This window comes from Natrix helvetica (assembly GCF_964273705.1).
Source record: "Natrix helvetica genome assembly, chromosome: 12".
NCBI classification, from domain to species: Eukaryota; Metazoa; Chordata; class Lepidosauria; order Squamata; family Natricidae; genus Natrix; species Natrix helvetica.
The window spans coordinates 4,072,121-4,095,327 of NC_138556.1; the positions used below are offsets into that span (position 1 = coordinate 4,072,121).

Sequence of the window (23,207 nt, forward strand, 5' to 3'; positions counted from 1 at the left end):
ATGGAAGCTGAGTCAACCTTGAGCTGGTCAGGATCAGACTGCTGGCAGTTGGCAGAGTTAGCCTGCAATACTGCATTCTAACCATGGCACTACCATGGCAATAGAATAGAACAGAACAGCAGACCAGATTAGCACTTAAGACTTATATACCGCTTTACAGAGCTTTACAGCCCTCTCTAAGCGGTTTACAGAGTCAGCCTCTTGTCCCCAACAATCTGGGTCCTCATTTTACCCACCTTGGAAGGATGGGAGTCTGAATCAACCTTGAGCCCATCAGACCGAACTACTGGCAGTTGAGAGTCAGCCTGTAATACTGCATTCTAACCACTGCACCATTATGGCTTCCTTTGCATTTCCATTCCTTCTTTCTTATCTTCCTTCCTTCCTTCCTTCCTTCCTTCCTTCCTTTCCTTTCCTTTCCTTTCCTTTCCTTTCCTTCCTTCCTTCTCAAGCAATAGCACTTGGACTTATATACTGCTTCACAGTGCTTTAAAGCTCTTTCTAAGCGGTTTACAGAGTCAGCCTCTTGCCCCCAACAATCTGGGTCCCCATTTTACCAACCTTGGAAGGATGGAAGGCTGAGTCAACCTTGAGCCTGGTGAGATTCAAACTGTTGAACTGCTGGCAGTCGGCAGTCAAAATTAGCCTGCAATACTGCATTCTAACCACTGAGCCACCACAGCACTTAGGAGAGGAGATTTGCACATCCCTTCCCTCGTACTTGTCAAAATATTTGTCTGTCTTGATCTATCCAAGGCACGTTTGTGTGCATATTGTATCTGAAGTTTGGGTGCATATTTAGATCTAAAGTCTGTCACTTTAATGGCTTTCCTTGTGAATTGACTTTTTCAGAGACTCTTTTGATCACACTTTCTTTGGCGCAGCTTTTCTGACAAGATGTTAAAATTTAGTGAGACGTTACACGTTAACCTTCCTCTGCAATTTGATTCTTTTCTTTCTTGCTCTCATGAGCGATGAGGACAATCCTTGTCTAGGATTGTCCTCATGACAATCCAATTGGGATCAGCAACTCGATTGTTAAGTGAAGCAGTCACTAAGTGAAACCACCACTGCTGCTTACTTCAGCTTTTCTGTGCCGTACAGGACTTGTGAAGGTTGTAGATGCGAGGTTTGGTCACAAAGTTGCTTTTTCATCACTGTTGAAGCAACTGAAAATGGTCACTAAATGAGGTAGTCACTAAGCAAGGGTTAAACAAGGATAATGTGTAGGCTCTAATACCAATAGGCTTACAAGGAAGGGTTATGTCTGTGGAAACTTGTACCACACCATGTTTTCAAAATATTAACTTTAGAGTATTATTTATTTTATTTAGCCTCTGGCTTCTTTAAAGTATAAATTGAAAGGATAAAGTATATTCTTAAAGTACAACATCAACAAAACTCTCTGTTGTTGTTTTGCTTCAACACATTATATGTCATTCTGAGAGGGAGAAATTTCATATGGATTGTGTGTGTGGAATAGAATAGAATAGAATAGAATAGAATTCCTTATTGGCCAAGTGTGATTGGACACACAAGGAATTTGTCTTTGGTGCAGATGCTCTCAGCGGACATAAAGAAAAATAAAATAGAATACATTCATCAAGAATCATAAGATACAACACTTAGTGATGGTCATAGGTTACTAATAAGCAATCAAATCATACTAGGAAACAAATACAACAATATAAATTTTAAAGATACAAGCAACATGGTTATCAGTGGGAAGAGACAGGTACTAGGAAGGAAGAGAAGAATAATAGCAATACAATCTTAGTAAATAGTTTGACAGTGTTGTGGGAATTAGTTGTTAAGTAGAGTGATGGCATTCAGGAAAAAACTCCTTGTGTCTAGTTGTTGTGGTGTTCAGTGCTCTATAGCAGTGTTTCTCAAACTTGGCGACTTTAAGTCCTGTGGACTTCAACTCCCAGAATCCCCCAGCCAGCATAGCTGGCTGGGGAATTCTGGGAGTTGAAGTCCACAGGACTTAAAGTCTCCAAGTTTGAGAAACACTGCTCTATAGTGTCGTTTTGATGGTAGAAATTGACACAATTTATATCCAGGATGTGAGGAGTCTGTAGATATTTTCACAGCCCTCTTTATTATCACAATCACTCTCCTTTTGGTAGACATAAGAACCTTTTGTTTTTCTTCTTTTCCCTCCAGGGAAAAAGTGACAGAGTAGATCTGCCTAGAGTCCCTCAAGTGTAACCTAAGAGAACAGAAAGTGACTGGGGATTAATTGTTGTGTGTTGCATATAAAGTGAGCTTGCCGTAGGAAAGACACTTTGGAAATCATCCTTCAAAGATTGCATTAGCAAATAAGTCACACAGCATACCTCTCCTGCCAGGATCCCAACCTAGTAGAGGTGTTCTCTTCAGCTTATGAAAGGTGGAAATTCTCCTTCACCTGTCACTAACCTATATTGATAGAAGAAGCGATCAATCAGAATAGAGCTGGAAGGGACCTTTGAGGTCTTCTAGTCCAACCCCATGCTCAGAAGATCCTGTACCATTTCAGACAAGTGGCTGTTCAGTCTCTTCTTAGAAGACTCCAGTGATGGAGGACCCACCACGTCTGAAGGCAAAGCTGTTCCACTGGTTAAATGTTCTCATTGTTAGGAAGTCTCTCCTTATTTCCAGTTGCTTCTCTCCTTGATTAGTTTCCATCCATTGTTTCCTTGTCAAATATTGGAATACTGCTATCATGTTCTATTTTTTTAAAATGCACAAATGTGACTTGGACACAACTCCAATCAAGATTTATGTTTCATGTGTATTCTGGAAATGTTGAGCGGGTGGAAGGTATGGATTTCACTCTTGAATGTAATGTTTGAAGAGAGCCAATTAGTGAAATGATGCATTGGATAGTTTAAAAAACATTACAGTTCACATTTAGTCCCACCTTTCTGCTATCCAATATTTTCTTATTTTTTTATTTTCTCAGTTTTTAAATGTAGAAGAGCAAGGACCTAATCCTGGGAAGGATTGATTTCAGTAATGGACATGGACTTTTGCTTGTTATGACTGTCCAGTCTCTTCTTAAAATCCTCCAATGTTGGAGTACCCACAATATCTGGAGGCAAGTCGTTCCACTGGTTGATTGTTCTTATTGCTAGGAAATTTGGTTGCTTCTCTGTTTAGTTTCCATCCATTGCTTCTTGTCTTGCCTTCTGGTGCTTTGGGAAATAAGTTGATTTCCTCTTTTTTGTGGCAGCCCTCAAATATTCAAGCACTGCTATCCTGTCACCCCTAGTTCTTCTTTTCCTTAGACTAGTCCTACCCAATTCCGTCAACCGTTCTTCATATGTCTCCAGGCCTTTAATCATCTTAATTGCCCTTCTTTACATCCTCTGCATAATTGCTCTTCTTTGCATTTTTTCTCAAAATCTCAACATCTTTTTTGTAATGTGGGGACCAAAACTGAATCATGTCTGGTGATGTTACCTAGATGCCTTCACTTGAAGAGAGTTATGTTTTGGATGAACAACTTCAGCAAATCGTATATGGAACCAAATAGCCACTTCCTGCTCAGGCTGACAAAGGATACTCTTTATTTACTATCGCTCTGTTCCAAGAATAGATTAACTTTATGATAAATCCTAGAAACCTCCCTTTGGATGGGATTATCTAGACCCCTGAGGTCAATCTCTTCTTCAGTGTAGAATCCAGGCCTTCTTTAATTCCCCATCAAAGGTATTGTCCTACGAGAACTTCTATTCCTGGATGGGATGATTAACCAACTTCAGAGCAATTGATTTTTCTTTGGTTGCTTCTGTTATATTATTTTGCTTTTCCATTTTTCCTTTTCTGTGTGATCTTGACCCAAAGACCCATTCTTGTTCAAAATATTAATAGTCCACTTTTGATTGATGTGGTAATTTCCATTGGGTGTTGAAAAAGAAAAAGAAATGGAATAATGCAGTGTGAGATGCCATAGCTTCAGTATAGCTTGCATTTATAATGTGTTTCTATAATGAGGTTTATCCTCAGCACCGTTTTGCTTCAGACAGATTTTATAATCTGTCCAAGTAATTAACATGTGCATGGCTTGCTCCCAGTCTCATTGAGAGCAAGCTATGACATTTCTGTGCTCCATGGAAGCCTTTTGAAGACAGTAATTTGAGATTTCTGTGCACTGTGGAAGTCTTTCGAAGGCAGTAACATTTATTTTTGCAAGAATCCCCTTGGGCTAATGGCTGCAAATACGAAAACTACTCATCAGGCACCTGAGAGGAATGAGCATAGCAACTATGAAAATTAAGCACATTTCCTGCATGCTGTAGAAAGAGGACCAGCTCCCCCAGGTGCCATTTTATTGATGACAAGTTCTTCAGCTGGCAGGAAAACATGTTTTCGGTTGAGACTCAGTGACATAGGATCCTGTGTAGAAAAAAAAATGCTTTTAAGAAAGTGGCACATAGAATTTCTTGTAAAATGTTGTTAAACACAGCTAAGCAAGCTTGTTGATTTAAATCAATACCTAAATCCAAAAAAAAAGTTACTTCACATTATCTCTGCATTATCTCTGCAAAGGGGCTGAACAATTGCAAAAATGTTTGCAGGAGAATGGAATAGGAATGGAATGGAATAGAACAGAACATTCTTTATTGGCCAAGTGTGATTGGACACTAAAGGAATTTGTCTTTGGTGCATAAGCTCTTAGTGTACATAAAAGCTATAATCATGAGCATAGCCATCATAAAAATACATTCATCATAAATCATAAGATACAACACTTAGTGAGAGTCATAGGAGACTATATAAGCAATCAACATAAATCATACTAGGAAACTAAATAAAACAATATAAATTGTAAAGATACAAGCAAAAGTTATAAGTAGAAAAAGAGATAGATAATAGGAAAGATTAAAAGAATAATAGTAATACAGCCTTACTAAATAGTTTGAGAGTGTTGTGGGAGTTACTTTTTTAGCAGAGTGGTGACATGGGGTGGGGGAAACACTGTCCTTGTGTCTAGTTGTTCTGGTGTGCAATGTACAAGCATGAGACCATTACACAAAAGCCTGTGTTTTCTCAAACATAACCACTTTAAAAATGTATATTCTTCTGCATGCTGGCTGGGGAATTCTGGGTAGTTGAAGTCCACTCATCTTAAAGTTGGCAAGGTTGAGAAACACTGCATGAAAGCAGTCTCTTCACAGAGCAGGTATCTTTAGAAAGAAATGTGTTGAAAACAACCTGATAGAGTCCAGTCAGAAAAGAATGCAAGAAAAAAGATTATCCTCTTTTTCTACCAGATTGTAGAATTACAAATAATACCAGCAAAGTAGTTTTTAATAAAGGTTTTTAACGTTATCCCTTAATCTGCATCCTGGCAACTGTTTGCAAAAGCTCACTGAATAAAGGACTCCTAACTTCCTGGCATGGAATATAATGTATTTTTATCCGTTTTGGACAGGTGGATATAGACAAGACAGGCGACACGCGGCTTATAGAACTCGATGAGTCCCACAAGAGCGAGCACACCGTCTTCGTAACTCCCCCAGAGATTCCTCACCTGCCCAACGGAGAGGAACTCCCATATCAATACAGGTAATCATGGGGATCTTTCCAGCCATCCGGTGATATGCCAATGGTCCTTTTTCCCAAGGGGCAAATAGACTTTCTTGTTTTTCTTTCAAGACGTTTCGCTTCTCATCCAAGAAGCTTCTTCAACTCTGACTGGATGGTGGGGAATGGAAGGATTGACACTCCTTGCAGACAGCTGGTCATTTGCATCCTTTTAGCGAGTCGTTGAGGCCACTTGGAGGTTTATCTGTGTCCTCAGGGTCACCTGAGTAGTGCAGATGGTTCTTGTAGTCTGCAATTTTTCTGGAAATGCAGTCATACTCCCACACCATTTTAAGGGTCTTCATCCCAAACTGTATAGCCGATAGCTGTATAGTCCGTAGAAGTTCTAAGTCATCCGGGTCGTAGTTGCCCCAATGATGCTTTTTCAGGAGGCAACTGGACTTTCGTGGTTTTTCTTTGAAGACGTTTCGCTTCTCATTCAAGCAGCTTCTTAGGCTCTGACTTTGGATGGTGGGGGAAGGAAGGATTTATACAGAAAGCTGGTCATTTGCATCCTTTTAGAGAGACGTTGAGGCCACTTGGAGGTTTGTCTGTGTCCTCAGGGTCACCTGAATGGTGCAAATGGGTGTGGAGTAGGGGTGAAATTCAGCAGGTTCTGACAGGCTCTGGAGAACTGGTAGCAGAAATTTTGAGCAGTTCGGAGAACCGGCAAATGGAGATTTTGCAGTATCCTTCCCTTGGAGTGTGGAGGGAATGGGGATTTTACAGTATCCTTCCCTTGGAGTGGGGAGGGAATGGATATTTTTCAGTATCCTTCCCCTGGAGTGGGAAGGGAATAAAGATTTTTCAGTATCCTTCCCTTGGAGTAGGAAGGGAATGGAGATTTTTCAGTATCCTTCCCTTGGAGTGGGAAGGGAATAAAGATTTTGCAGTATCCTTCCCTTGGAGTGTGGAGGGAATGGGGATTTTACAGTATCCTTCCCTTGGAGTGGGGAGGGACTGGAGATTTTGCAGTATCCTTCCCCTGGAGTGTGGAGGGAATGGGGATTTTACAGTATCCTTCCCTTGGAGTGGGGAGGGAATGGATATTTTTCAGTATCCTTCCCCTGGAGTGGGGAGGGAATGGATATTTTTCAGTATCCTTCCCCTGGAGTGGGAAGGGAATAAAGATTTTTCAGTATCCTTCCCTTGGAGTAGGAAGGGAATGGAGATTTTTCAGTATCCTTCCCTTGGAGTGGGAAGGGAATAAAGATTTTGCAGTATCCTTCCCTTGGAGTGTGGAGGGAATGGGGATTTTACAGTATCCTTCCCTTGGAGTGGGGAGGGACTGGAGATTTTGCAGTATCCTTCCCCTGGAGTGTGGAGGGAATGGGGATTTTACAGTATCCTTCCCTTGGAGTGGGGAGGGAATGGATATTTTTCAGTATCCTTCCCCTGGAGTGAGGAGGGAATGGAGATTTTACAGTATCCTTCCCTTGGAGTGGGGAGGGAATGGATATTTTTCAGTATCCTTCCCTTGGAGTGTGGAGGGAATGGGGATTTTACAGTATCCTTCCCCTAGAGTGAGGAGGGAATAAAGATTTTACAGTATCCTTCCTCTAGAGTGGGGAGGGAATGAAGATTTTTCAGTATCCTTCCCCTGGAGTGAGGAGGGAATGGAGATTTTACAGTATCCTTCCCTTGGAGTGGGGAGGGAATGGATATTTTTCAGTATCCTTCCCCTGGAGTGGGGAGGGACTAGAGATTTTGCAGTATCCTTCCCCTGGAGTGTGGAGGGAATGGAGATTTTGCAGTATCCTTCCCCTGGAGTGAGGAGGGAATGGAGATTTTGCAGTATCCTTCCCTTAGAGTGGGGAGGGAATGGAGATTTTTCAGTATCCTTCCCTGGGAGTAGGGAGGGAATCGAGATTTTGCAGTATCCTTCCCCTGGAGTGGGGAGGGAATGGAGATTTTGCAGTATCCTTCCCCCTGCCACACCCACCAAGCCACGCCCACAGAAAAAATTGAATTTCACCAGTGGTGTGGAGCCTTATTGGCAGAAAACATTCTCGCAGCTTTCTACAGCTGAATGATTTTAATTAATGGCGGTTTTCATCTTCTTGATTGCAATCATTTCAGTGGGTTTAAACAGGCACATTTTAGTGATGCATGGATTTGGTACTGGGATGCTTCCTAGTGTGTTCAAATGCACGTAGAAATATGGCTCCTATTTAGAATGTCAGCTTCAGAGGTTGGCAGTGAGCAATCTCAATGAACAATGAACAGACTGTAGTCACATACAGTAGGTTTATATCATATTCAGCCTGAATGACTGCAGAATATTCTATATACTGAGCTTCATTTTGAAAGGGGTTTAAAATTTCAGCGCCTCGCCTTTCTAACAGATATTTCTTGCTTGAGCTCAAACAGCCTTTTTGTTGTACTTCAGCAACAGCTAAAAAGCGTCTCGTACCAAGTAAGATAAAATGCATGTAATGAATTTAATTATTTGATGTCCCAAACAATAATTGTTTTCCTGTTGTTTTCCACTCATTCTGAGGCTCCCATTTTCATTCATCATCTAATTTTCTCTATCGAATGAATCTATGGTTTAGTATTGATTTTCATGGGCTGTTGTTTCTGCCAGTTCCCTAAAAACTAAATAAGCTTTATAAACTGCATTCTTAAATGTGGTCAATACTAATGAAGTTGTCAGTCTAACTGAGTGGAATAAAAAAATCCCATCCTGGTTAAATACTGAAATTTAAGTAAGTGTAGAGTTTCCTGAACAGCAACTAGTTTTCGAGCAATGACACGGCAAGACCTAGTTATTTGTGGGATCGTATCCTGCCCCATACATCCCTCCGGCCGATTCGCTCACACAGAGAGGGACTCCTCCGGGTGCCGTCCACTAGGCTGTGCCAGCGGGCGACGCCTAGGGGAAGGGCCTTCTCTGTGATGGGCCCGACCCTCTGGAATGACCTCCCCCCCCGACATTAGAATGACTACTGACCTCCGCTCCTTCCGTCAGAAGCTTAAAACCCACCTGTTTCAGCTAGCCGGCCTGGCCTAATTCCAGCTTTCCCACCTCAGTTTTATTTTTAAATTTTTATGATTGGTTTTATGGTCTTAAGTTTTTAATTTTTATAAATTCGTACAGGGGCTATTTAATCTAATTTTATCTATGTATACTATTGTTTGTATGTTTTTTTTTAAATTTATACCTGTACACCGCCCCGAGTCCCTTCAGGGAGAGGGGGCCATCTAGAAATCTAATAAATAATAATAATAATAATAATAATAATAATAATAATAATAATAATAATAATAATAAGAAGAAGAAGAAGAAGAAGAAGAAGAAGAAGAAGAAGAAGAAGAAGAAGAAGAAGAAGAAGAAGTCCTCAAAGCCTCACCAAGTCAATCTGCCATGTCTTTTGATTCTCATAGGTACCAGTCTTCTAGCTCAAAATGCCCTGAAAATGCCCCTCAAAACAGCCTGTTTTCTTGGCATTTTTGAGGCTGTTTTCTGAGCATTTTCCGGTGCTCCGGCGCCCACAAAGACCAGCTGATGGAAACCAGAAGACCAGGTGGCAATGGCACCGAGCCCACAGAGAGGGCTCCGTGTGCCACCTCCGGCAGGTGTGCCATAGGTTTGCCATCACGGGTATATAGGGTCTCATGCTTGAGCAGGGAGGTTGGAATAGAAGACTTCCAAGGTTCCTTCCAAGCCGGTTATTCTGTTATAATCAGATGACAGAGAATACTTTCTGACTAAGACTTTGGCGAACAACAGCAGCAGTGGACTTACCGGAGGTTGATATTCAGCAGCCCAAGAACGGAATGTCAGTATAAACCTCTGGATTTCAGGATTTGGAAGGGTTTCTTTCCAAGAGAAAATGTATGATGTATAACAGGGGTGTCCAAACTTGGGAACTTTAAGACTTGTGGACTTCAACTCTCAGAATTCCCCAGCCAGCCATGCTGGCTGGGGAATTCTGGGAGTTGAAGTCCACAAGTCTTAAAGTTCCCAAGTTTGGACACCCCTGATGTATAACATATGAACGAAGCGTACCTTTTAGAAATAAGTATGTCAGTAAAAAAAAATAACTTAAGTAGCAGCTCTTCCTTCTCAAGAACTTTGTGGTCTCCTACAATAGATGAAATAAAATACTCAGGAAATAAGCATTTTAGACATGCTCCAGATTTTCTACCTTAATGGCAAAGTACGAAGGAGCCTTCAGGGGTTTGTTGAGTACAAGTAAATAAAAGCACTGCTTTACTCTTTTTCAGCTACAGTGGATTTCCGGTACTGAAGCAGAATTTATTTGAGCAGCCAGCAGGGCTTCTGACAATACAAAACAGCAAATTGTCTTCGAAAGTCAGCAGCCCAAACAGTCCTTTGCCAGTGTTCAGAAGAACAAAACAGGTAACTTATATCCTTGCGATACAATGCAGCATTAACATAGGTGAACATAGGAATAACAAACTAGGTGCCCATAGAATCCCATGGGATTGCTGCTGGGATAGCTTGCCTAGATGCTTGCCTTCCTTGAAGAAGATTGTAAATGTCATTCAATGTCTTGACAACGTTTTATCTAGGCTGGATACCCCACCAGAATCCAAAATCTGGGGCAGCATGGTGCAGGATAAGAAGGAGGGGGGGGGGGGGCTGAAGGCTCCTCTGGGGACAGGGAGGAAGAAGCAATATCGAAAAGGCTCAGATCTCAAAAATAAAAATATTTGAAATAAACAGCAATTGGTGATACTCTAGAAAGTGACAAAGGAAAATGAATGAACACATGGTTAACATTACAGAATAAGATCTTGTTTTCTGCTTATCTTTTGTATTTTGTTTTTAAGATTGTAAAAACCGTGAGTGCTGGATGGGTTACTAACACCAGTGTGGGAGCTGCCAAAAATTTTTGTATACCCATTTACCTTTCCCCATATATGTGCAAAAACCAATAAAATCCTTTGGGGAAAAAAAAAGAATCCAAAATCTGATCTGGATAATATTGAGACCAGGGGTCGGCAACCTTAAACACTCAAAGAGGCATTTGGACCCGTTTCCCACAGAAAAGAAAACCCTTCTTGTGCCTGGCTATTTTCTGAGCGGCCACAAAACTAGCATATGTAGTTGAATTAAACATTCTGTTTTCTTCCTGAAACTTTTCTTTTCTTGTATTTATCTATGGTTGGCCTACTGGGGGTCAAAAAGCTCAATAAATTGCGTGCTGGCGGGTGTCGTACATTGGTGGTTGTGACGCATATTTTGAGCAACAGGGAGCCGCAACAGAGGAATGAAAAGTGCCACATGTGGCTCCAGAGCCACAGGTTGCTGACCCCTGTATTAAGACAAGAGGTTTCTTTTCCTTTTATAGGTTATATTAAAGTGGCAAACACAAGCATTTCTTCTGAAATATTCTGCCCCAAAATGTATTTTTCCCAAGTTCCTAGTGGATAATTTTGATCCTGTATAAATATTTCATCTTTCTCAGGGCCTACAATCAGTTTTTATTTTTCCAGTTGCAAATATAATAGCCGTGGTAGATTCCTTCCTTTAGTTTGCAATTTTTGTTGTGCCTTTAGTCTGTTTCTGGAGATGTATCGTGTCGACATATGTCATCAGATCTCTCTTGCCATCCTTGCCTTTGAAATCAGAAGGATTTGACAGTGATGCTAGTGGTAAAATAGTTGGATTTATCCTTGCCTTTAAGGAGTTTTCCTTTTATGTCACTTCAGGTTATTGTCTTCTTTGTTCCTTTTCATCATCAATACCCGTGAAAACCATTTGCTAAGTCTGCTCTTTTTCTAGTTTATATTCTACAAATAGGAACTTTTATTCATTCAGGTGTCATGATAAGTGGCATACTTTACAATATAATCTGAAATTGGGAAAAACTAGTTTTGCCTTTTCCTTTCTATGACTTGCAAAATTTTGAATCTTAGTCTTTTTTTCCCCAATTCTATATCAATCTATTAATTATTCTTTGCCAATTCTGCAACTTGTTTTAATCTGGGACTTGAATTGGTGCCATTTGTAATAAGTTCATCTCGGGTAATACTTTTATTTTTATTCCTGCTGTAAATCTTAGCCTGGAAAATGTTAAGCTTTTCCATCTTTCAATGTCTTCTTTTATTTCCTTCTATTATTTGTTACAATTTTTAAAAAATATGTCTTTATTGTATCCCATCAAGTAAAATCCTAAACATTTCACTGGATATTTTGTTATAGCATGGTCTTTTTTCACAATTTTTTTCCTTTGAAATTTTTGTATTATTTTTGTTGATTTTATGTCTGGAAAAGCAACCAGTACCTTTGATTAATTTCAACAACTGCCATGTGAAGTTTTATGATTTCTAATTATTAATACTTCATCGTTTACATGACAATGAAGATATTCCTCTCCTTTTAAATTTGACTTTGAATTTTATATATATATATATATGTTGTGGCCCAGCCGGTGCCGCTGTCACCAGACTCCGAGAGTGATACTCCATACGAGTCAGCTCCAGAGGAGATGGGCGATCCTGGACAGGATTTGGAGGCTGAGCAGGAATCCGAGAGTCTGGTCGGCCACCAGGTGGCGCCAGAGGCATGGAGCAGCGGTGAGAGCCCGAGGAGGAGGGCTCCCGATGCCCTGCCTTGGAGCAGCGGAGAGGACAGTGACTCAGGACTTAGCAGGGCGTTTCTAGATGCCCGTTTCCGGCGCGCCCACAAACGCAAGGAGCGTGGGCGTAATTATAGGCAGTAAAGAGCTCTCAGGTGCTGTTTGGGAGACGCCCTTTTTAGGTTATAAAAGGGTTGACTCTGGAGAGGCTCTGCGTAGCAATCAACAAAGGACTTAAGCCAGCAACTCTAGTCTGGGATCCTGGCCAGCTGGATAGCGGCTTTTGTGTGTTCTATCTCTGTGAGTTCTGTCTTGGTGGCTTGCTGCCACAAAACCTCTTGTCTGTTGGTGTAATAAACCTTGTTCCCTTGTACTGTTCTGGAGTGTGTGTGCTGTGTGGGCAACGGAGGAAGGGGGGTCAGAACATATATATATATATATATATATATATATATATATATATATATATATATATATATATATATATATATGTGTGTGTGTGTGTGTGTGTGTGTGTGTGTGTGTGTGTGTGTGTGTGTGTTATATTTGTACTGATAAATAAATATGTTATATATATGTCTTGTTGGTCAAGATTCAAAGTGACCAAGATTCAAATAACAAATGCTTGTTGTAGTACGTTACCCAGGGTTGCTTTAACTGAGCAACTATATAAATATGATAGATAAACAGGCAAAATGTGTAAGGCCAAATTCCAAAACTATGATTTTTAGGATAAATTTATTAAACTTTACTGACAAAAGAAGTATGCTAAGGAATAAAGTGTTACTTTTAAAAAGCTAATTTTAGAACGAAGGATGGGATTAATGTATATACTGTATTAGAATGATAGAACAACGGCAAAGCAAAAGAGAATTAAGAATTATATCATAATAATAATGGCAAAAGAATGAAATTAAATTGGATGTTAAAATGAGGTGCATCTGAGGTGTTGTAAGACCTAATCCTGCCATGATGTAGTAGAAGCTGCCTGCTTCTCAGTGACCCAAACAAAGGTTGAAGATTTGTGGTGGATTTTAAAGAGAAGCCAGGACCCTCCTTCCTTCCTTGGTATTATAATCTAACCTCCCATTTGTCAGAGTATATTCATGAATTGGAATAGGGCATAGCAACAAGGTCAGCCAATGGGAACTGAAACACTTTGGAGCCTGGGTATGGCTTAGCTCTGTAGCTCTGAGTCTGTGCAAAAACTAAGAACTAGTTTAACTAGTCTGCTGCTGGAATTAAAACTGGAAACTGTTCTCTCCTCTGCCTGTGTTTGCTTGTACTCTCTACCATATTGGAAGAACCACTCTTGATATTGTATATATGTCTCATGTGTTATATTGTGTATATGTAAAGAAGTTAATGAATCCTGCTAAATCAGTTACCTGTGTGTGCTTCCTGGTTTTAACTTCTGCAACAAACTCTGACACCATTTCCCAATATTTTGGGAAATGGGAAATCCCAGTATTTGGTCCAGTATTCCCAATAACCGTGGTGCTGCAGCTGTGATTAACCTCTTCCCTTCTGCCTCTCTCTGCAGGAAATCAAGTCTGCGCACAAAATAGCCAAGAGATATTCCTCCATCCCGCAGATGTGGTCCAGGTGTTTGCTGCGCCATTGCTACGGCTTGTGGTTTATCTGCCTGCCTGCTTACATCCGCGTTTGCCATTCCAAAGTGAGGGCCCTCAGGACGGCCTACGATGTCTTGCGCAAGATGCACACGAAAAAAATAGAGCCACCCGATGAGGTAAAGGGACGGGCTTTCTGGCAGTTGAGGCCATGGAGACAGGTGAGTTAGCTTTCCAAGAGTGAAAAAATAACAACCCCTCCTCTCTCCCCCCCTCTTTTTCTCCCTCTCTTTCTCTCTCCCTCCTTCCTTCCCTCCCTCTTTTTCTCCCTCTCTCCCTCCCTCCCTCCCTCCCTCCCTCCCTCTCTCTCTCTCTCTCTCCCTCCTTCCTTCCCTCCCTCCCTCCTTCCCTCTCTCTCTCTTTTGATCAGGTATGCTACCGGGTCTTGATGCAGCTCTGTGGGCAGTACGGTCAGCCTGTCTTAGCCGTGAAAGTCCTTTTCGAGATGAAGAAAGCTGGCATTGATCCTAATGCCATCACCTATGGTTACTACAATAAGGTAAAGTGAATATTTGGCATCAGATAGGATGGAAATACCAGCTCACTCCCCTGTCTTTGATTAGCCCTTGTTTTCCAAGCCAGTTCAGCATCCTTTCCATCACATGGGCTTATCCATATTCATTTATATATCGTATTTAAAAAAAACTTTCCATCTCCCTTATAGAGAAGCTCTGGGCGATGTACAAATAGACATCAGACATAATTGCTGTATATAAATCGGTGTTCGGTGCGGTTCGCCTGAATAGGTAGTAACTTGGCGGCCTGAGTCGCTGGAACCGGCAGCAACCCAGGCCTGCCACGCCCCTGAACCGGTTCTCTCGGCGGTATCATAGGTGCCGCCATCTTGTTTTTGGCTTCTGTGCATGCGCAGAAGCATTTTTTTTAGTTCTGCAGATGTGCATGTAGCATGCATGAAGCACACGTGGCGCATCCCTAAGCAAACCGGCAGTAGCAGCAGCCAGAACCCGCCCCTGATAGAAATATGATAATAACATTTTATATTTTATATCCCTAAGCTAGGCACAGGGTAACTCTGGGCAGCTTACAGTACAAAGCCTGTAGACAATATGGGATAGAATGCAATAAAAATCCAAATATTCAACCCTAAATAAAGATGGGGAGGGGGGGAAATGAGAAAGGGAGGGAGGTGGGATCTGCTATTAATCTATCCACTACCTCCATTGTGAAACACCCCTGCCCACATTGGAGCCCAATTAAAAACAAGAATAAAGTCATTACAATTTTAAAAAGTCAGAGGAGGAGTTTCAGGGCCCTAAACATCCCCATGGCTGCCTGCCCCTGGGGGCTTCCCACATGAAGCAGCAGCGTCATCTTTTAACATGTTTTAACAGAGTGGAGACCTAATGTCAACTCATAGTTGCCATGGTGAGGAAAGGGGGGGGGAAGCGCATGCCATGCATACCTTTGGCTAGAGTCGGATCTCAGATTACTACAGTAGGCTTGTGAGGCGTGCACCTTGTTGGTGAGTGTGATTTATGACACAGACTGAGGGAAGGGAGGAAACGGGTAAAGTTCAGTCATAATTAAAATGAGATCAGCTCTGACTGCAATGGGGTATTGCCGAAATGGCGTTCCTAATAAATGACTGGATTTGAAACTTGGCTCGAGGCTCATGAATTAATTAGGGCATCTTTTGGAAACCTGACAGACCTCTAGGGGAAGAAAATTCCACAGGTTTTGGGGCAACAGCCGTGAAGGCTCCCTTCCTGGGCCCTGTTAGTTGGAATTCTTTGACTTTAAGTCTGTGTAGCCTAATATCAAGTCTTTGGACACTTGCAAACTCTAAAAACAAAAACCTGAGCATCTGAGGTGGCTCGGGAGTTCATGGCTTCCATGACAGCCATGGGCCTGACCCAATTAATTCAGGGCCCCACACACGAAGGCGGCCACACACTGGACCTTGTTTTTGTATCTGAGCAGTGGACGAGTGATCTGGGTATAGGGGACTTAGTTGTTACACCCCTGTCATGGTCAGATCACTCATGTCTCCGGCTGGACTTTCCTGGCGCTACCCCCCACCGCGAGGAGGCGGGACCAGACGGTCCAAGCTGGTACCGCCCCAAGCACCTGATGGAGCCGGATAGGTTCCAGACGGAGCTTGGGCCATTACCTGTAGCCCTGACCCGCGCTCGGTCGGAGGACCTAGCGGCCGCCTGGAATAGGGCGGCGGCTGGGGCCTTGGACCGGGTTGCGCCTTTGCGACCTCTCCTGCGGCAGCGACTCACCCGGGCTCCTTGGTATACCGAGGAGCTGAGGGTGATGAAGCGCCATAGGAGACGTCTAGAGAGCAGGTGGAGGTCCTCACGCTCCGAATCTGATCGAACACAGGTAAGAGCCTATTTACGGACCTACCTTGTGGCATTAAGGGCGGCCAAACGTAGATATTGCGCCGCTCTTATTGCGTCCGCGGATAACCGCCCTGCCGCCCTGTTTAGGGTGACCCGCTCCCTCTTGTCACAGAGGACGCAGGGGGCGCCCTTGCAGGGCAGAGCAGAGGAGTTTGGGGAATATCTGCAGGACAAAGTCGCTCAGATCCGGAGCGGATGGGCCCCCCTCAGTGGACCGGACGGGCCGCCAACAGCGAGTCTTGTGAGACCATCCTGGGAGGAGTTTGATTCTGTTGCCCCCGAGGATTTGGACAGGTTGCGTGGACGGCTGCGACCCACCACATGTTTAATGGACCCGTGTCCCTCCTGGTTGGTACTGGCATCTTGGGAGGTGACCCGAGGCTGGCTTCTGGGCCTGGTGAATGCCTCATTGGGTGAGGGATCCTTACCAACCGCCTTGAAGGAGGCGGTGGTGAGGCCCTTACTTAAGAGGCCTTCACTTGACCCAACGGAGCTAGCTAATTATCGTCCAGTCTCCAACCTTCCCTTTCTAGCGAAGGTTGTCGAGAATGTGGTGGCGCAGCAGTTTCCACGACACCTTGACGAATCCGATTATCTAGATTCACGCCAGTCCGGCTTCCGACCCGGGCACAGCACGGAGACAGCCTTGGTCGCGTTGGTCGATGATCTCTGGAGGGCCAGAGATAGAGGTTGTTCCTCTATCCTGGTCCTATTAGACCTCTCGGCGGCTTTTGATACCATCGACCATGGTATCCTATTGCGCCGGTTGGAGGGGATGGGAGTCGGAGGTACCGTTCTGCGGTGGTTCGGCTCCTACCTCTCCGACCGGAAGCAATGTGTGTTGACAGGGGGACAGAGGTCGACCCCGAGGCCACTCACTTGTGGAGTGCCACAGGGGTCAGTCCTCTCGCCTCTCCTGTTCAACACATATGTGAAGCCGCTGGGTGAGATCATCCGTGGTTTTGGGGTTGAGTACCACCTCTACGCTGATGATACTCAGCTGTATATTTCAACCCCAAACCACCCCAACGAGGCTGTTGAAGTGATGTCCCGGTGTTTGGAAGCCGTCGGGGTCTGGATGGGGGACAACAGACTTAAACTCAACCCCTCCAAGACTGAGTGGCTGTGGCTACTGGCACCTCGGTTCAGCCAGCTGATTCCATTGCTGGCCATAGGGGGCGAACAAGTGCCCCCTGTGGAACGGGCGCGCAATTTGGGCGTCCTCCTTGATGCCCGGCTGTCAATGGATGACCATGTGGCAGCCGTGGCAAGGGGGGCGTTCCACCAGGTTCGCCTGGTGCGCCAATTGCGCCCCCTACTGGACCGGGATGCCCTACGCACGGTCACTCATGCGCTGGTGACGTCCCGCCTGGATTACTGCAACGCTCTCTACATGGGGCTGCCCTTGGGACGCGCCCGGAGACTGCAGTTAGTTCAGAACGCAGCCGCGCGGGCTGTGATGGGGAGTACGAGGTACTCCCACGTAACACCTCTCCTGCGTGAGCTGCACTGGCTACCTGTGGTTTTTCGGGTGCGTTTCAAGGTGCTGATTACCATCTTTAAAGCGCTCCATGGCACGGGACCTAGTTACTTGCGGGATCGCATCCTCCCACATACATCCCTGCGGCCAATTCGCTCACACAGAGAGGGACTTCTCCTGGTGCCGTCCACTAGGCAATGCCAACGGGCGACACCAAGGAGTAGGGCCTTCTCTGTGATGGGCCCAACCCTCTGGAATGACCTCCCCCCCCGACATTAGAACCACTACTGACCTCCGCTCCTTCCGACAGAAACTGAAGACACACCTGTTCCGATTAGCAGGCCTGGCATAATTACAACTGTCCCTCCTGGCAAATGTACTATTAACTGGTTATTTTAGGGGTATTGTTTTTAATTTATTGTGTGTGTTTTAGGGGTTTAAAAATTTATATTTATATATACTGGCTTTGTACAGTTCTTTTAATTCCATTTTTAACCTCCTCCATTCCAACTGTACATATTCAACTTTTTATTGTATTTTGATATATTTTGCATGGACTGTACACCGCCCCGAGTCCCTTTTGGGAGAAGGGGCGGTCTAGAAGCACGGTAAAATAAATAAATAATAAATAAATGAGATCAGCTCTGACTGCAATGGGGTATTGCCGAAATGGCGTTCCTAATAAATGACTGGATTTGAAACTTGGCTCGAGGCTCATGAATTAATTAGGGCATCTTTTGGAAACCTGACAGACCTCTAGGGGAAGAAAATCCCACAGGTTTTGGGGCAACAGCCGTGAAGGCTCCCTTCCTGGGCCCTGTTAGTTGGAATTCTTTGACTTTAAGTCTGTCTAGCCCAGTGTTTCTCAAACTTGGCAACTTTAAGTCCTGTGGACTTCAACTCCCAGAATCCCCCAGCCAGCATAGCTGGCTGGGGAATTCTGGGAGTTGAAGTCCACAGGACTTAAAGTCGCCAAGTTTGAGAAACACTGGTCTAGCCTAATATCAAGTCTTTGGACACTTGCAAACTCTAAAAACAAAAACCTCTTGGCTTTCTGCGAAGATCTTTATTGCTAACAGGGTAATGTAAGCAGAATCTTAGGAGCCTGCTTGAGCTATTCTCTCACATGGCTTTCCCAAGTTCTTTTAAGCATTCCATCATAGCTGCAGCCCTCATGAGCTTCTGTAGAATTGCTAATCAAAGTAATCCACCTTAGAACTAAGGACAAGTTTCCTATTAGTGAGAACAATTAATCAGTGGAACAGCTTGGCTCCCAGAGCTGGGGTTCTCCATTGCTGGAGGTAAAGATCTGTGGAGATTCTCGGTCATCCAGGTCATGGTTGTCCCAAAGGTGCTTTTTCAAGAGGCAACTGGAGGTTTTTAAGAAAAGGTTGAACCACCATTTGTCTGGTATGGTACATAGGATCTCCTGCTTGAATAGGGAGTTGGACTGAAAAACCTCCAAGGTCTCTTCCAACCCTATTATTGTATATTGCGTGTACATCATTAAGACATCCAATATCTCAGGGGTTGCCACAAAGAAGAGGGAGTCAAACTATTCTCCAAGGCACCTGAGGGCAGGACAAGAAGCAATGGGTGGAAACTAATGAAGGAGAGAAGCAACTTAGAACTGAGGAGAAATTTCCTGACAGTGAGAACAATTAATCAGTGGAACAGAAGTTGCCTCCAGAAGTTGTGAATGCCCCAACACTGGAAGTCTTTAAGAAGATGTTGGATAGCCATTTGTCTGAAACGGTATAGGGTTTCCTGCCTAGGCAGGGGGTTGGACTAGAAGACCTCCAAGGTCCCTTCCAACTCTACTGTTGTATTGTATTGTAAGACACAACAGTGAGAACAATTAATCAATGGAATAGCTTGCCTCCTGGGGTTGTGAATGCCCCAACACTGCAGGTTTTCAAGAAGAGAATGGACCTCCATTTGTCCAGTATGAAATAAGGACATTTGCTTTGGACAGGGGGTTGGAGTAGAAGACCTCCAAGGTCCTTCCAGCCCTATATAAGTATAAATCTTTATTACGGTCAAAGACCAGCAATACCCATTACTTTTTACCATATATTAAAACTGACATTAACATATATTTTAAAAGTATTGACATTAAAAGTGGATAAAAACATCCATGTTCTCAAACTGTTCGGGTCACTCCCTGGTTTACGTGGGTGAAAAGCCAATACTTATGGGAGTAAATACAATGGTCCAGAAATTGTTAGAGATACGTCCAAATAATTGGTACAAGATGACAACTATAATTCTGTAACCATTTTTTTTTCTTGTGTACATTGCAGCAACATAGAATTTTGCCACTGCATACATCGTAGCCGGGTTTGTGTCCTGGAGGAGAAAGCCTAGATAAAAATTGTCTGCCCTCCCTGGCAATCTCTCTAATAAGCCCTATTATTCTATGATTCTGTGTATTTCTTAATCAAGTACCACAGTGGCACAGGGGTTAGAATGCAGTACGGCTGCAGTGTGTATGTAGTAGTGAACCTTCTTGAATAAACCCCTGTCTCGAAGGTATACTAGATGGTTTAAATTCAAATATGATCTAACGTTTGCCAAGATCCTCAGAAATAAATGGTTAACATCCATTTGATGTCGTTGCAGGCTGTTTTGGAAAGTAGCTGGCCGTCAAGCAATCGGAGTGGCTACTTCCTGTGGACCAAGATAAGAAATGTCATTTTAGGAATAACCCAGTTTAAAAGAGTCCTAAGGAAGCAGCCTGCAAATGGCATCTACAAAACTCTTTCTGGTAAATCATTCGTGTGTGTTTTCTGGTTTGAAATTTCTAGGAATGTTTAAACTTTAGACTACTGGAATTACAAGAAATGTTTTCACATTGGTGATGATGCCTCTGAGCCGAAGTAAATAAATAACTGGAATTACAAGAAATGTTTTCACATTGGTGATGATGCCCCTGAGCCTAAGTAAATAAATAACTTACTAGCACAATGATCCATTGCCACATATTTAGAGAGCCAGGAGTTCTACAAAGATACCTGGTTGCCAGCTATTGTCAACTTCCAATTCTTCAGTGTAGTCTGGGTACCAATTGTTACTAGTTGTTTGGTTCACACTACCGACAGCTGCCTTAACAACTTCGACATCACCGCAAAGCGGCAAGCCAAATGGGCTGCTGAACGCCCAGATACAGGCAGCTACATAGATGACTAGGCAGGGGGTTGGACTAGAAGACCTCCAAGGTCCCTTCCAACTCTGCTATTGTATTGTATTGAGTGTCCATGAAAAGCTTATACCAGCTCAATGTCTGATTTTTTCCAATATGGGCCACCTTGTCCTAGAATGGCTGGGTGGACTGGACATTAACATTTGAACCACTATGTTTCCTGTATTTGCTATGCGTTAAATAAATAAGCACAATGATCATGCTAAAAAAAGAACTTGATAGCAGCAGTATAGATTGCTCATATATTAAAGTTATTAAATATTAACAGCCAGTAAAAATGACAGAACATGTCAGTGTAGTCAATGCTCTAATAGAAACATGTGTCATTCAAAAAACCATGGACCTGAATACAGCAAAAGTTTGGGACTAGCCTATGTGGCAAGACCATTTCAGGCAAACTGGAAACTCTCCCAAATGGTAAATATTAATGTCCCCTTCCTGTTTCTGTACTTTTCCCTTTCTGGTTTCTGTTGAAGGCTCATGAGTCCTTCTTGAATAAATTAAAGGCAAAAAAGCATTAGAGTCTTTTTTTTTTTTTAATTAAAAGAGTTTTATACAAACAGATTTTCCCCCTTTTCAACCCCTAAAGCATTAGAGTCTTATTAGCGGTAATAAATCAAATTGTACAAACCATTACAGAAACTGGAAACTAAAACAGAAACAAATGTGCAGTATGGCTACAAAATTAAGGTGGCAGGATTGCATGGAATTAACTACCATGGATCGTATTAAAAAAACATTGAATACAATCTTTGCACTAAAACAGGGCAGACGTAGTAAAGAAATAGATGGTCGTACATTAATAGCTAGCAACCAATTTCTGGAAAACAACATCAGGAAACAGTTCATACTCTTTAGCTCCAGAGTTTATAAATGTATTTATTTATCTGTTAGATATAGATTGTTGATTGTGTGCCCCAGAGGTGCTCACAATATTGATTGAACAGAATTGTTGATAAACCTGAAACGTCAAATTTAATTTTTGATAAACCTGAAACTTCAAATGTAATTGAAACCATAAATGAAATGAAGAGAAGACAAGAGGGGAACGAAAGGACCAGTTGCCCCAAAACACACCCACACCTCCTGCCATAGTTCCTCAGGGCTTAAAGGAAAGTAGGCCAAAAGAAATAGCCATGAGGTAAAGATAACTCCATGCTATCCAGCTGTGGGGAACTATGGCTTCTTCGTGACCTGTGGACTTCAACTCCCAGAATTCCTGAGCATGGCTGGCTCAAGAATTCTGGGAGTTGAAGTCCACAGGTCGTGAAGGGGGCATAGTTCCTCATCCCTGCTATAGGCAGTCTTAATTAAAGTAGGAACAGGTAGTCCCTAAGTTATGATGGTAATGCAGCCGGCCAATAATGGTCATAAGTTGTGATCATAAAAAAGGTCTCTATGTGACTGGATCTTGTTTTTCAACCTTTTTCTGCAGCAAACAGATGCAATGTTTAGCAAACATTGCATTTTTGCTGAAAACTGGACGTAAATGGATGGCACTGCCAACAGGGTTGACTATGAGGAATAATTTTATGAGCTATACTTAATTAATTTCATCTCAATTTAATTTAAATTCTACGGAAATCAAATAGATATTTGGTCCTTGCTCCATTTAGAGGCTTAGATGAGATCTCCAGTCTGGAAAAAAAAAGGAACACCGTCCTGATTTAGAGGCCCATGCTTTTAATAAATTTCAGCTATGACGCAGGTTTGTTTTTCTCCATACAATAATTGAAAAATAAAATGAGTCACACATCATCCTCTTATTTGGGGATTTATGATGCACTGTATTAAAGGACGTGGTGGCTAAGTGGGTAAGACACTGACCTTGTCTATCAGAAAGTTCGGCGATTCGAATCCCTAGCACTGTGTAACGGAGTGAGGTCCCGTTAACTTGTCCCAGCTTCTGCCAACCTAGCAGTTCGAAAGCCTGTAAAAAATGCAAGTAGAAAAATAAGGACCACCTTTGGCGGGAAGGTAACAGCGTTCCATGCGCCTTCGGCGTTTAGTCATGCCAGCCACATGACCACGGAGACGTCTTCAGACAGGGCTGGTTCTTCGGCTTTGAAGCAGAGATGAGCACCGCCCCCTAGAGTCGGGAACAACTAGCACATATGTGCAAGGGGAACCTTTACCTTACCTTACCTTATTTTAAGATATGTTTTATCCTGTTTTCTAAAATTCATTTTATTTGTCTTTTTTTTACTAGGGGACCATTCTGATCTCTTATACAAGTTGTCTAAAGAAGCAATTAAGCAAGGAAAAACAAACATCCAGAACAGCATTGACCAAAGATATGAGAAAAAAGAGAGCGACTCAAGTTCCTGTATGTACCAAATGCAAATACAATCGAATTTGATTTATTTTTAAAAAAATACTCAGGCTTGATTTGTTTTAATT

The 23,207-nt window shown here is 42.8% G+C and overlaps 1 protein-coding gene across 8 annotated transcripts in view; it reads left to right on the plus strand.

Annotated features, from left to right (window-relative positions):
• The window catches only part of DENND4A (DENN domain containing 4A), a 107,024-nt gene that overhangs the window by 54,123 nt on the left and 29,694 nt on the right, over positions 1–23,207 (plus strand). For all 8 annotated transcript variants that reach the window (XM_081965191.1, XM_081965190.1, XM_081965189.1 and 5 more), the window contains 6 exons: positions 5,423–5,556; positions 9,805–9,940; positions 13,669–13,875; positions 14,127–14,255; positions 20,228–20,372; positions 23,017–23,133. In XM_081965191.1, the coding sequence (XP_081821317.1) occupies positions 5,423–5,556; positions 9,805–9,940; positions 13,669–13,875; positions 14,127–14,255; positions 20,228–20,372; positions 23,017–23,133 (868 nt within the window). The remainder of the gene's footprint in view (positions 1–5,422; positions 5,557–9,804; positions 9,941–13,668; positions 13,876–14,126; positions 14,256–20,227; positions 20,373–23,016; positions 23,134–23,207) is intronic.